The following is a 13,109-nucleotide window of genomic DNA, read 5'->3' on the forward strand; positions in this document are numbered from 1 at the left end:
AATGCCCTAGTTTTGGGTTTAAAAGCCTGATGCTTAATTCAACATACGGTAAACAGAGAGGAGGCCCCAGCCTACCACAGGAAGCCACAACGTTGGGGCTTCTCCTCGCTCGCTCAGAGACTCACGGTGTCGGCAGGCTGAAACTCAGATTCAATGAAGTAGAACGACGGTTCGGGTTTTTAAATGATAGGAAAACTGTGAAGGCCCACTCCCCATGCATAGTGAATGAGCGTCGCCCCATAAATTTTTCTCTTTCTGCCCTTCTAGAATAGTCCCCCCTGCATCAGGGCAGGACTTAGACCAGGAAAATGTTGCATGAGTGCAGTAGTCCTGTTTATATCGGGACTAAATTTTGCCATTGCTACAGCCTGAATCCTGCTCGTGCGACCTCTCCAATCCCCTCCTTTAAATGACTTTGCAATCAAATTATCGTATAAAATGTATGCATCTTGGATAATTGAACACCAGTGATAGGGACAGTTTTTGTATTGTTCATGCATTTACAGTACAAAAAGCCAAATGCTAGTTAAGTGCGTGCAACCTACAATCATGGCTGATATAACAGACACACACGCTGATCTATGGAATACAGAAAAACTATACTTCTAATGAACAAATGTATTGCAATGGAGTATACTGTAAAGTTGTAAAGTCAGGTGGGCCCAGGGACCACGGCCCCTGCCTGCAGCTGCGCCCGAGGAGGAAGCACCGAGGGCGGTCTGACAGGACGCAGAAGCGGGGCAGGCTAAGCTAACTGCTAGCCCGTGCAGACCAGCAGTTGTGACAGTCATCCTGGCTGGCTTTCGTTTCCTTGGACAGCAATGCATTTATTTATTTATTTATCTTTATTTTGTATATATTTGTCAGTTTAGATACGTTTGTTAGTTTGGATATGTGTTCTTTAAGTTCTTGTAGTTTTTGGATATGTATTTTTGTCTTTGTGTCGCACTGCTGTGGGCTGGGGGAAACGATATTTCGTTTCATTTCATGTATGGAAGTACATGAAATGAAACAAATAAATAAATAATAAAGCGTTTCCTGATTCCAGACCCTTGAAGTCGCGCCGCTCTCTCTGTCACCAGGCACTTGGTTTGCCTCACAAACCACCTTAGTTATCAAAGTGTTTCTCTCTATTCCAATGAACAATAACAAACAGTGACTGGATGCAGATTTGTTGGTGTCTCTTTCTACAAAGCCTGTATTTCCAAGTTTAAAATCTTCACCCAGAATGCATTTCTGGACGGCATTCATAACACCCTTTTGCAACATCACGCAATGCGAGCAAGCGAACACCAAACCGTTGACTTACTTTCAGTTCTTTCACAGTTTTTCAACCAACCTGTTCTCTCCAGCTCTGCGCATTAGCCAACAGAGCATGCGACACTTCATGTGGTCGTGAAATCTCTGGCTTCGACTCTACGGGCCTGTGCCATTATCCACACTCGATCTACACTTGTGATGCTTGGCCAATCGGCGTATGTGTTCATGCGTGTGTAAGAAACAGGGCAACTGTGTCCTGTTTCTTATTAAGCCAAAGCCCAGTGCACTTGATGGTGCACTTGCTCTGCCCTGCTCTCAAGCTCGGTCGGCTATGGAGACATATTTGACTAAATGTGTATGACCCATAACGCACCACATTGGGAATGATGTGATGCCAACTGCCCAAGGATTCAAGTGCACATCAGTTGGGGAAAATGGGAAAGGGCTCTGTCATCGCGACGTTTCACGGTCTTGCTCACCCTCCGAGCTGTTTTCATTGGTCAACATCTGCCAATTTGGTGCCAGGACTGTTTCCTGGCTTTCCACTCCGGCCTCCAACATGGCTGAAGGATCATGATGCAACATGATTAATTCTTAATTTAGAGGAACAATCCATGATGGAATGCGCCACCATGGCTATACGGAGTAGTGCGACAACACAAGTGCTCTACCGCCAACAAGAAACATGACATTTCCCGCCAACAGGTCAACATTGTGAACGTGCTGGAGAAACGGAGACACCTGAAAGCCTCAAATGGAACTGAAGGCAGTGCAACGTCAGCTGGTTTTCTCAGTAATAAGGCTAACAATGTTAACGCAATATTTTCAACATTTTTAGTCACTTGCTCTTTTTTATCAGGAAAAGAATGGGAAAGGCTGGGGGGGAGGGGGGATAGTGGAAAATTAATTCAACGCCCAGTCTGCAGATGCACTGTCATGGCCACTCCAGGTTCCGGCCAGTCCAGTCCTGTTTGCTGCAGTTCATGTCTAGCCCTGCTCTGACACCACCCTTGTCCCGACTCCTGTCCAGTTTTCCTCGGTTACCCACTTGCCCCAAAGCTGTCGTTGATTTTTCAGTTACGTTTCTGCGTATTTAAGTTCAGCTTTTTCGTTTGTTGGTTGTCAGTGTGCCGTCATGTGTCCTTGTGTGTTCCCGATACCCTCGTGTTTCCTACTACCAAGTTCCTGCACCCTCCTGGCATGAATGGTTTCTGTTTTGTAAAGTTGCTATGCTACTGGATCCTGCTAGGATATTTTCCCAGGCTATATTGCCCGGCTTGCTCACCCATGGCGTGTAGGAACCGGTGCAATAACAGGCTTACCAGCCCACCAAGGAGGAATCCGCTGTATTTTTGTTCAACAATTGAAACAAAATATCTTGAAGAAAATTAAAGCTATTTATTTTTGCACTTTTTTTTTGTACACAAAAGAAACCAGAAATATAAGGTTTAATAACCCAGCCTCCATAATAGAGTAAAGAAGTGGCCTCTATTTAAGTACCGGCTATTAATGAAAATGTAGTTTTGTCTTTAAAGGGTATGTTTTATACATTTCAGATCTGCAGCACTTGAACAAAACCCGCCGCTGAGTGAAAAACTTCATCAGAGCATATTAATGTGATGCTACAGAATACCGAACTAATCTCTTGACATTATTATTTTTGGTCTACTGAATAGGAAAGTTAAGGATGAAGTGTGGCACGGAGAAAGAAAGATAATTAACTCGAGTAGAAACTGCTGCAATTCTCCTGTCAATTGATGCAACTTAATTTATTTAAAATCCAAATTAGCTGTCAGCATTTTTTTTAACGCGCGCATCAGCATACCAAATTCATAAGCTCCAGTAAGCTATCAGCTGGAATGTTTTAACATTTTAATCTTCCAAAAACCACCTTTCCAAACAAACCCTATCCACCCCCCCGAGGTTGCACACCGAGGCTTTGCTAATGTTATAACTGTTTTGTCCTACGCCATTACTTGGTGGGTGCTTTTGTCGCTGCAGTGTGGGCTGCTGTAAACGCGTGGTGGAGGCCGCTCGCCACACTTGGTTTCGAGGTACAGCAGCAATCAAAAATTAATAGCTCCCCCTCCACTTTCTTTTTTTGAAGTTTAAGATCCATAATTTTGCAGCTCTAAAATTGTTCATTAACAAACACGGAGATCCTCAAGAGCTATCTGTGATCTCTGGATCTGAATCCCAACCCCTCTTTTCTACCCCTTCAGGGATGTTTCTGTGTCACGGCGTTATCTATGACTGTCGAGTCGAAACCAAGTGACTTTCTGCAAAAAAAAAATCATTCAGTCTTACGCCTGGATTCAAAATTCACGGCACAGCGAGGGAGCAGGACGCCGACTGCCGTGCTGCCACCACAAGTCTCATTAGAGAGACCGCTGTCCCAGCATGTGACAACTTAATGACCACACTCCAACCACAGCACATCAAAAATAGCCACTTTTAACCAAAGAAACCGGCTTTGACCACCGCGCTACAGGATGGTACCCTGCAGCAGGCACAAGAAAAAGGGGGAAATCAATTCCAAAGCAATTAGAAAGTTTTCTCTGCCTTTCTCACCCTTTGTGTCTTCTTTTGTAGCTTCCCTTATTTGTCCTCTTTTTTTTTCCCCCTCAGAGGTGTTTATCCCTCCACCTTCCTCTTTATCTGTATCACGCTCGCTTTTTCTTTTACCCCCAACAGCTTCATCACCGCACACGTTTGTCCGCTAGCAGCACAAAGTTAAGACATTGCAGCACAGCAACTCGTGGAAAAAACTTTTTTTTTTTGGACATTATCAATTAGTTAGAAGCCCTGAGATGCAGGTGGTTTTTTTTTTCTTTTTTGTTGGCAGGATCCTTTACCAAGTGTTTGTTGTTGTAATACTAATTTGGGCCTGGAGATTTTTATTTTTTTTCATCTATGAAGGCCCGAGAGGAAAGTTTTGTTTTTTTTTGGGGTCAGGATCATTTTTTATACATTAATGTAAAAATAACTAATAAACTAACTAATAACTAATAAAGATATAAGCGGTTTTTGTTTTGGAGGTTGCACCTTCATAGAAATTGCATTGACTAGGTTATAGCCCCTCCATGGGGAATCGCTTGCACTGGTGCAATATAGTCCAAGCCTTTACCCGTGGGTGACCCGGTTCGGTTCCTGTATGAACACACCTTTTTTGTTTTTACAGAGCAATGCAAGACAAGAGTGATTGTTCCTCCCTCTTCAGAACTGACGGAGTCCACCCCAAAACGCTGGGTAACCGGATGCTAGCGGCCAACCTGCAGCACGCAGCACAGTTTTTTTTTTAATAAGTTAGGTCTTAAGTGTCATCCTGTTACTTTTGGTTATTTTATCTCCTTTGAGGTTTTCGTTTCTTAATCACTGGCCCCCTTTACTCTGCATCTTAATTTATAGGCCCCCTAACTCAGTTTTATTTCTGAGTTTTCTGAGCTTCTATCTATTGTCACGCCTAAATATGACAAGGTGCTTATTCTCAGTGATTTTAATATTCGTGTATGTTGTCCTTCCCACTCCCTCTCGTCACAATTTTTTAGATCTTATACACTTTTAACCTCATTCAAAGGGGCCACACGTTCCAAAGGTCACATTTTAGACTTTGTACTCTCATCTGGTTTTTCTCTTGACTGTCTTAATCTGGTGGATATGCTTGTAACTGACCATAAAGCTGTTGTTTTTCAAAGTTCTATGACAGTTTTATTCCTAGTCAGGGGTGCAATGGGGGGGGGGGGCAGAGCGCCGCATCAGCGGGGGCGCCAAAAGTACAGTGTGCAGTAAACAATTTCTGGTTAAAGGCCTATTCGTTTTTTCAAGTTTAATATTCATAAATATTATTACTTACATATGAGAATTTTGCATTAGAATATATAGTTACATGTTATATTTTTAAATTATAATATTTTTTTGCATACTCTTTTGGTGCCCACGCTGATGCGGCACCTGTGTGCAGCCCCCCCCCCCCCCCCCCCCCGTTGCGCCCCTGTTCTTAGTCACTATCCTAAAACATGCTCTCGCATTCTCATTGCTGGTTCTGCAGTTGAATTCGGTGATGCTTTTAATTCACCATCCTTTAATCCCTCTATATCTCCTCTCAATCCAGATGCACTGTTAAATTCATTCAATGATCAGTGCCCATCCATCCTTGGCCAAACTGTTCAGTTTAAAACTAGGAAATTAAATCGAATAACCTCCCCTGGCTGAATGATCACACTCATGCCCTTAGAAGACTGTGGAAAATCTGAACGACAATGGAAGGCCAAAAAGTCTGAATTAGCACATAATACCCTTAAAAACCAAATGTTAATTTACCAGAGGGCAGTTAAGCATTCAAGATCAGCTTACGTCTCTGAACTGATATCCAAAAATAAACACAACCCTAAAATTGTCTTTAGGGTAATTGATTCTGTTATTATGGTCCCGCCGCTTCTTTTTTGAATCTGATGTTGAGCTGTCTGAAGAATTTCTCGCTCATTTTGTAAATAAGGTGGAGGATACCAGGTCCCAAATCCAGCCTTGTCTTTGCATTCTTTCCTCTCCCCATGTTAACTCTGCCTCTTTTACCCAGTTTCAACCAATTACAATTTCAGTGTTACAGAGTACAGTCTTCAATATGAACTCCTCCTCCTGCATCTTAGACATCATCCCCATTAAGCTGCTCAAGGAGGTATTTTCAACTGTTCTTTATTCTGCAAATTCTTGATAATTCTCTGGCCTCTGGTTCTTTTCCAGACAGTTTTAAGCAAGCCGTTGTTCACCCATTGCTAAATAAACTTAATTTGGATCCCTTTTCCTCAAGTAATTACAGATTAATCTCCAAATTGTGTTTTTTATCTAAGAGAGAGAGAGTAATTTTATCTCAATTGATATCTTTTATGAACACTAAGTGTTTTTAACAGTTTCAAGTCTGGTTTTAGAGCACTTCATAGTACTGCGACAGCGCTAGTTAAAGTTACTAATGACCTACTGCTGACTGCAGACATAGGTGACTGCTCAGTTTTAGTTCTTTTAGACTTAAGTGCTGCCTTTGACACAGTCGATCATGGTATCCTCTTACATCACTTAGAATCTTGGGTATGCATCAAAGGCTTGGCTCTTAGTTTATTATGCACATACTTCTCCCAACAGAACTTTTTCTGTTGTTCTCGGTAACTCTGCTTCCTTGATGGCTCAGTTGAGTTGTGGTGTCCCTCAGGGCTCAGTTCTTGACCTTTCTGTTTTCTACATACATACCGTCTCTTGGCCAGGTTATTCAAAACCATGGTGTGTTTAACTCTGTTATGTTATCTGATCTGGATATTCCCAGGTCTAGGTTTGTCACAAAGGGTGATCTGGCTTTTGCTGTTAGAGCCCCCACACTATGGAACTCTCTTCCAATTGAACCAAGACAAACCAAGCCTCTAGCTTCTTTTAAATCTCATCTTAAAACTTTTCTTTTTATGAAAACTTTTACAAATGTTTGATATTTGTTTTTATATACATTAAATTTTTACTCTTACCTATTTTTGTAATTGTTTCAATTAACAAATTGCTCACTTCCCTTTTGCTCTTATTTTATGGTGTTATTTGTTAATGCTTAATATCATATTCTCTTACCATGTTTTTTGTATGATTTTTTTATTGTTTTATCCTGTTCTGTGAAATACTTTGTTTCGAAAAGTGCCATACAATAAATTTCATTATTATCATTATTATAATTTATTCTACAAGAACAAAAAATTAACTTTTGTGAAAATTTCCCTATTGCAAAGTCTTTTCAATGGAAAAATGCTCACTAGCAGGACTGAAAGCATTCACGTTTTCTTTCAGGCTAGCATTAATTTCTTTATTAGCCATTTTACATTAATGTATAGATCTGCTCCCATTATGATGTCCTGGAAGCTTTTATGACGTATTTATGACATTATATTTATATGAAACATTAAATTCGTTGAAATTGCGTTTTTGTGTAGACCACATTTCGTCTAACAGTGCAGAATGACTTTGGAGAAATACCTTCACACTGATCAATTGTCTCTTTCAACCTACAACTGAACAAATTATCAAAATGAATAAACACATTTGTGTTTTAAGACACGTTGATATTGTAACAGCATTTTAGCTGGTTGAAAAGAGGGCAAAAAGAGGTCTTAAACCTTCAGACCAAATGTCGCCAAGTTTTCAACTAGAAATCAACGGTGAAATCCCAGTTGGTGCTCACTGGGCTACTTATAACATATGCTAGTGGTGCATTTCAGCCTCTTGTGGCCGAAACGAATATTATAACAACAAACACTTGGAAAATGATTCTGAAAAAAAATGTTCACCTGTGAAAACTCGTTTTCACAGATGAAAAAGAAATATTGTGGCCAAAATGAGTATTAAAACAACAGATATGGTACAACAAAAATGACCCTGACTAAAAAAGAACCACATGCCTCTCAGAGCTTTCGTAATTAGTCATTAGCATCCTAAAAAAAGATTTAGACTGAAAGTAAATTGACTGAAAACCCTGAATGTCACCGCATAATTAGGTTCTGCTTCTAGGAAGGTAACACTTAAAATACATCAAGACCCACCTAACCGACACAAGGGCATTCTTTATTAGCAAATTACCGCTACTGGAGTTTCCTTCGCTTTAATTGGAAACCATTATAGCTGCTCATTGATGCTACCAGTCAAGCTAAAAGCTATTTTGCCAACACTTTTAAATGGAATAATTTGGTTTTTGTTCATTGCATTGTGTCAGTCATAAGCCATGTTAACTGAAGCTGATGGTCACACTGCAGGAGTCTGCAAGCCTTTACTATCTGTCTAAATTGCATGTCACTTTGTGAATGTAATCGGCCTAAATTTAGTACAATTCGAGGTTATAGAGTGATGCATTTAATGTATCTGAGTCAACAAGTATAAGATCACATAGTAAATACATTCCCCCTTCAAACATTTGTATTTTTTTTCAGCATCATAGCTTGTTAAACTGCACACGAAGGAGAGAAACGAATACAATCCAAGAGAAGAGATGAAAATTAAAATGGTGAAAACAGGAGAAAAGGAGAGAAAAAAGAAAGGGAGAAGAGGATGAAAAGGAGGACGGTGGATCACAGGTGTGTGTGTGTGTGTGTGTGTGTGTATACCAGGTTTTTCTATCCTAATGGGGACCAAATGCCCCCATCAAGATAGAAGAACCTGAAACCCCCTACCTTATGGGGACATTTTATAGGTCCCCATGAGGAAAATAGTCCATTTTAGGGTTTTAGTCAAGTCAAGTCAATTTTGTTTGTATAGCCCATTATCACAAATTGGCCTCAGTGGGGTTCGGACTTGGGTTTAGGGTTAAAGTTAGTGTTAGGATTAGGTTAAGGTCAGGGGAATGGATGTAGTCAATGAGGGGTCCCCACAAGTATAGGGTGACATCGTGTGCGTGTGTGTGTGTATGTGCGCGCGGCAAGTATGGCGTGGACATACACTAAGTGATGATGCAAGCTGCTGCCAACAGGATGACATTAACACCCACATCTTATCAAGGACATTGTCAGCAGCAAAAACACACACACACACATACATAAACACTCACACACTCGCACACAAACACACATACACACTTACACAGGCAGGGAAAGACAAGTGAAAGATGCATTAAATGAGAGAGAGAGAGATAAAGAGAGGGAGAGAGAACGAGGGAGAGAGAGAGGGCATTAACTTGATGAAACAGCGGTTGATATAGTAGAGCGAGCCAATGGAGCAGAGATCTTCTTTCTTTTAATGGAGATTACACCCTCAAGGTCCAGTCTGAGCTCATCTTGTTTAACACTGCCCAACAACACGATGAGTCTGTGTGTGTGTGTGTGTGTGAGTGTGTGTGTGAGCGAGTGGGTGGCTAGGTGCCTCATCTAACTCTGTTATCTCCTCACACATCAGCCATTACTGGGCACACTCTGACCTTTGCTCTGGCAGCCAATCAAATCTCAGCCGCTACCAATCCTGCCAACCAATCAGAGCTCTGACACACACCCGTCTATGTAGGTAGAACAAAAACGTCTCGCCATGACCTGCCATCCCACACAAGGTCTACACACGGTCTACACATGAAGTGCGTGAGCTAGGGTTCATATTTTTTGGAGAAGTACGCATCTCAGAAGCTTACTGTTTTATCATGACTGTTTCATCCTGGATGACTGATAGATGTTGACTGCCTTTCTTTTTTCTCTTTGCTGTACAACAAAGTTTTGACTTAGCTTTTCTGACTTCTTCCTGCTTGGTGACATTGTATAGGTAGCGTTCAGATCATACATACCTCCTTGTCTACATATTTTCTTGCCGGGTTTCCTGGCACATTCCTTGGATATTCTTTTGACTGAAAAATGAATAGAAGACTAAAAAATAACATGGAGCTCCTTGACACGCACGCACACAGGAGCTGGCATGCACACGCACGCACGCACGCACACACACACACACACACACACACTGTTGTGCAGCAGACACACATCAGACACACACACACACACACACATTCACACACATACAGCTGGCTGACTGAGCAAACTGGGGACAGAAAGTAACAGAGAGAGAGCGACAGAGAGGGAGAGAGAGAGAGAGAGAGAGAGAGAGAGAGAGAGAGAGAGAGAGAGAGAGAGAGAGATGGAGAGAGAGAGAGAGAGAGAGAGAGAGCAAGAGAGAGAGAGAAGGGGGGAGATGGAGAGAGAAGGAGAGAGGGAGAGGGGGGGAGGGAGAGAAAGGGAGGAAGAGAGAGAGAGAAGGAGAGGGAGAGAGAGATGGAGAGAGGAAGAAGAGAGAGGGAGGCAGAGAGAGGGGGAGAGAGAGGGCAAGAGAGGAAAACAGACAAAAAGTGAGACAGAGGGTCACAGAATCACAGTGGCTCAGTCAGCACAGTATTCAGTTCATCAGCCAGCCAGTCAGTCAGCCAGCCAGCCAGTCAGCCAGCCAGTCGGCCAGTCAGCCAGCCAGCCAGCCAGCCAATCAGCCGGCCAGCAAAATCAATCGGCAGTGATTATCACAATGAGTGTGTCTTGTGTGATGAAGTCCAGTCATTGTGTCAGAGCACAACAGACATGATGAGTTATAGACAAGTCGGGGGGAAGACCAGGGAGGAGGGAGCGGGAAGAGAGAGAGAGAAGGAGGGACAGGACATACGAGGGAGGGAGTCATCGGAGCAGGAGGAGAGCTAGGTAGACGAGGAGGATGAAGAGGAGAAAACGACAGATGGAGAAGTGTTGATGGTGTTGGTAGAGAGGAAACTGACCGGGGGGGGGGGGGGGGAGTACAGAGTGAAGGAAACAGGGAAAAAGTGATGGGAAGAAATAGTAAAGTAGTGGAGAGGGGAGTGATCGTGTGAGGTGGGTCGGGGATCAGGAGGTGTGTCGTTAGCTTGAATGGGTGTGCCGAAGTGGTCAACCACACACACACACACACACACACACACACACACACACACACACACACTACTGCTCTCTAACAAAACAAAGCTCACACACTCATGTAGTAAGTAGTGGCATGCACAGTTAGCATGCATAGTCATGCACTCCCTTTAAGACAGACAGACAGACAGACAGACAGACAGACAGACAGACAGGCAAATAAATAGACAGAGAGACACAGAGATGCAGTCTCCCACAGATCATAAGAAAATCTAACAGAATAACATTACTCCCGCCAGCTGGCCGTGGACTCTAAACCCCCCCCCCCCACCAGCGCCCCGCTGCTCCCGCAGGGCCTGCAGGCTAACTCACCATCCTCGGTGGGGACATAGATATTAAGATAGAGGCAGTCTTCGCTCTGATCCTGGACGTAGGTCGACACCACGTCGATGCTGTTGGTGAACCACACCGGCAGCATCACGTCTGGCAGGCGGCCCTCCACGATGGTTTGAGGGCACACCGGAGCGAAGTGGGTGGCGTTGCGGACATCCGGCCACGGCACCGGGGGCTCGGGCGGCTGGAAGCGGCCCTTGCCGGTAGGGGGGGAGGCATAAGGAACGCCAAGAAACTGCACAACGGGGCCCAGGATCTCGTTGTTGAGCTCCTTTTTGACCCCTCGGAGCTTGCCGTAGGCGGTGGTGACCACCGGGTCGCTCTCATCCAGTTTCTGCGCCAACACGGCACTGAGGGAGGCTTGTAGGAGGAACAGACGGATGCAGAGGAGTAAGCCAGGCGCCCGGCCCACATCCGGCGACCTCCGCGGATTCGCTTTACCCATTACACTGCCTCCTCTCTCGGGTGACCGACAGACCTGACACCGGGTCCTCACGCGCGGCCTTCTCTGGGCCATGGCTGCCGGTCCTGTGTTTGGCACCGTCTGGTTTTTGTGTTGTTGTTGTTGTTGTTGTGCCCTTCCTTTTTGTTTTCGTCCTTCCTCTCGCCAATTCCTGGGCTCTTTTCCTTGTTTTTAAAATCCTTTGACTGTGTCCCAAACCTGCGCCACGTGCTTGCAGTCACACACACATCCAACACTAAAAAAAAACACACACACACACACACACACACACGCGCGCACACGCACACACACTCTCACACACACACAGACGTAGGCAGGCGGGTAATTCCGGCTGCGATCAGGAGACGGTCTTCTTCAAAAATCCACGCAACGCCAAGGGTTCAGTCCCGATCCGGAAGCCATCGTTATCCTCCCCGTCGACAAACAAAACTCTACGATGGTGTTGGCATGGCAACGCAGTGCTTCCCCATCAACCGTTCATGTGTGGCGATGGACAACCGCAATGATGAAGAAGGGGGGGGGGGTGGTGGTGGCGTTACATCATCATAAGGCACCACTTGTAATCAAGCGGAGGAGCCAATCAGCGGTGCATTCTCCATCGCTTCCGAGACGGGTAAGAGGTCCAGTAAGGGCGGTGTCAGCGCAGAAGGTGGAGGTGCTGATAGTAGTCTCAGAAGCAGCAGTGGCTGTAGTAGAATAGCGTTGGTAGGAGCAGCAGTACTTGTACTTGGAGTGGTTTTGCCTGTTTTCCCAGTGTTTCCGAACTGGACCAGTCCAGACTCTGTCTCCTGCAACACATCAAAAAAATAATAAAAAAAAGACAATTAACGTTTTAAGCGATGTCAAGAAATGTTAAGCAGACAATTATGTTTTCAGTCCAATAACACTTTATTAGTATATCAGCCATTAGCAGTTGTAATTAAAATTTCCGTTTTATACACCCTAATTTGCCTGGCGTGCCAGATAGTCTCTTGGTTCACATAAAAAAGGATGTGCCGGTGTTTTCAAGTCAGCCGACTATTGTTTCAGCAGACTCTAATTATAAAGGATGACGGTGTGATCCCAGCGCACTGGAAATCACAGAGATCTCTCAAACCGGAAGGGGGGAGGGGGGTAAAAACTGAAGGGGGGGGGTAAAAAAAGCATCAGATATGAGCAACTAATGAAATGTTTTTGAGAAGTGAGCAATTCACTTTACCGGTGCGAAAGAATTACTTAAAAACCAAATGCTCTGCCGGAGACACGGAGACCGGGTAGTGGGGGAGGGGTGGGGGTGTGTGTGTGTGGGGGGGTTCCGGTGGAAAAACGGCTGTGCCTGAGTGGTCGTCCCGTTCAACCAGCCCCCCCCCCCCCCCCATCAACCTGTTAGAGATGGCAGGGCACTGAGCCGTCCGCGTGTGTGAGCGCGCGGGCGTGCACGTGTCTGTTTGTACACGTGCGCCCGTGTACATGGTGTGAGGTAGGACGCGGAGGTCTGTCATCCCGGTATAGGTTTTTTCAGTCCAGTACACGAGTCAGTCTTCCACGTGGATGCGTTCACCCTTTACTGTTTTTGCACGAGGAGGAAATCCTGTTTGGCTGCGCACACCTGCGTGGCCACATCACACGCTGCAATTTAAGCGTGC

At 44.4% G+C, this 13,109-nt stretch overlaps 1 protein-coding gene across 2 annotated transcripts in view; it reads right to left on the reverse strand.

The window, feature by feature from the left end:
- The window catches only part of nlgn1 (neuroligin 1), a 384,465-nt gene that overhangs the window by 368,047 nt on the left and 3,309 nt on the right, over positions 1 to 13,109 (reverse strand). For both annotated transcript variants that reach the window (XM_056275600.1, XM_056275599.1), the window contains exon 2: positions 11,001 to 11,381. In XM_056275600.1, coding sequence (XP_056131575.1) covers positions 11,001 to 11,106 — 106 coding nt within the window. In that variant the 5' untranslated portion in view covers positions 11,107 to 11,381. The remainder of the gene's footprint in view (positions 1 to 11,000; positions 11,382 to 13,109) is intronic.

The sequence above is a fragment of the Lampris incognitus genome, chromosome 3, assembly GCF_029633865.1.
Source record: "Lampris incognitus isolate fLamInc1 chromosome 3, fLamInc1.hap2, whole genome shotgun sequence".
Classification (NCBI taxonomy): Eukaryota; Metazoa; Chordata; class Actinopteri; order Lampriformes; family Lampridae; genus Lampris; species Lampris incognitus.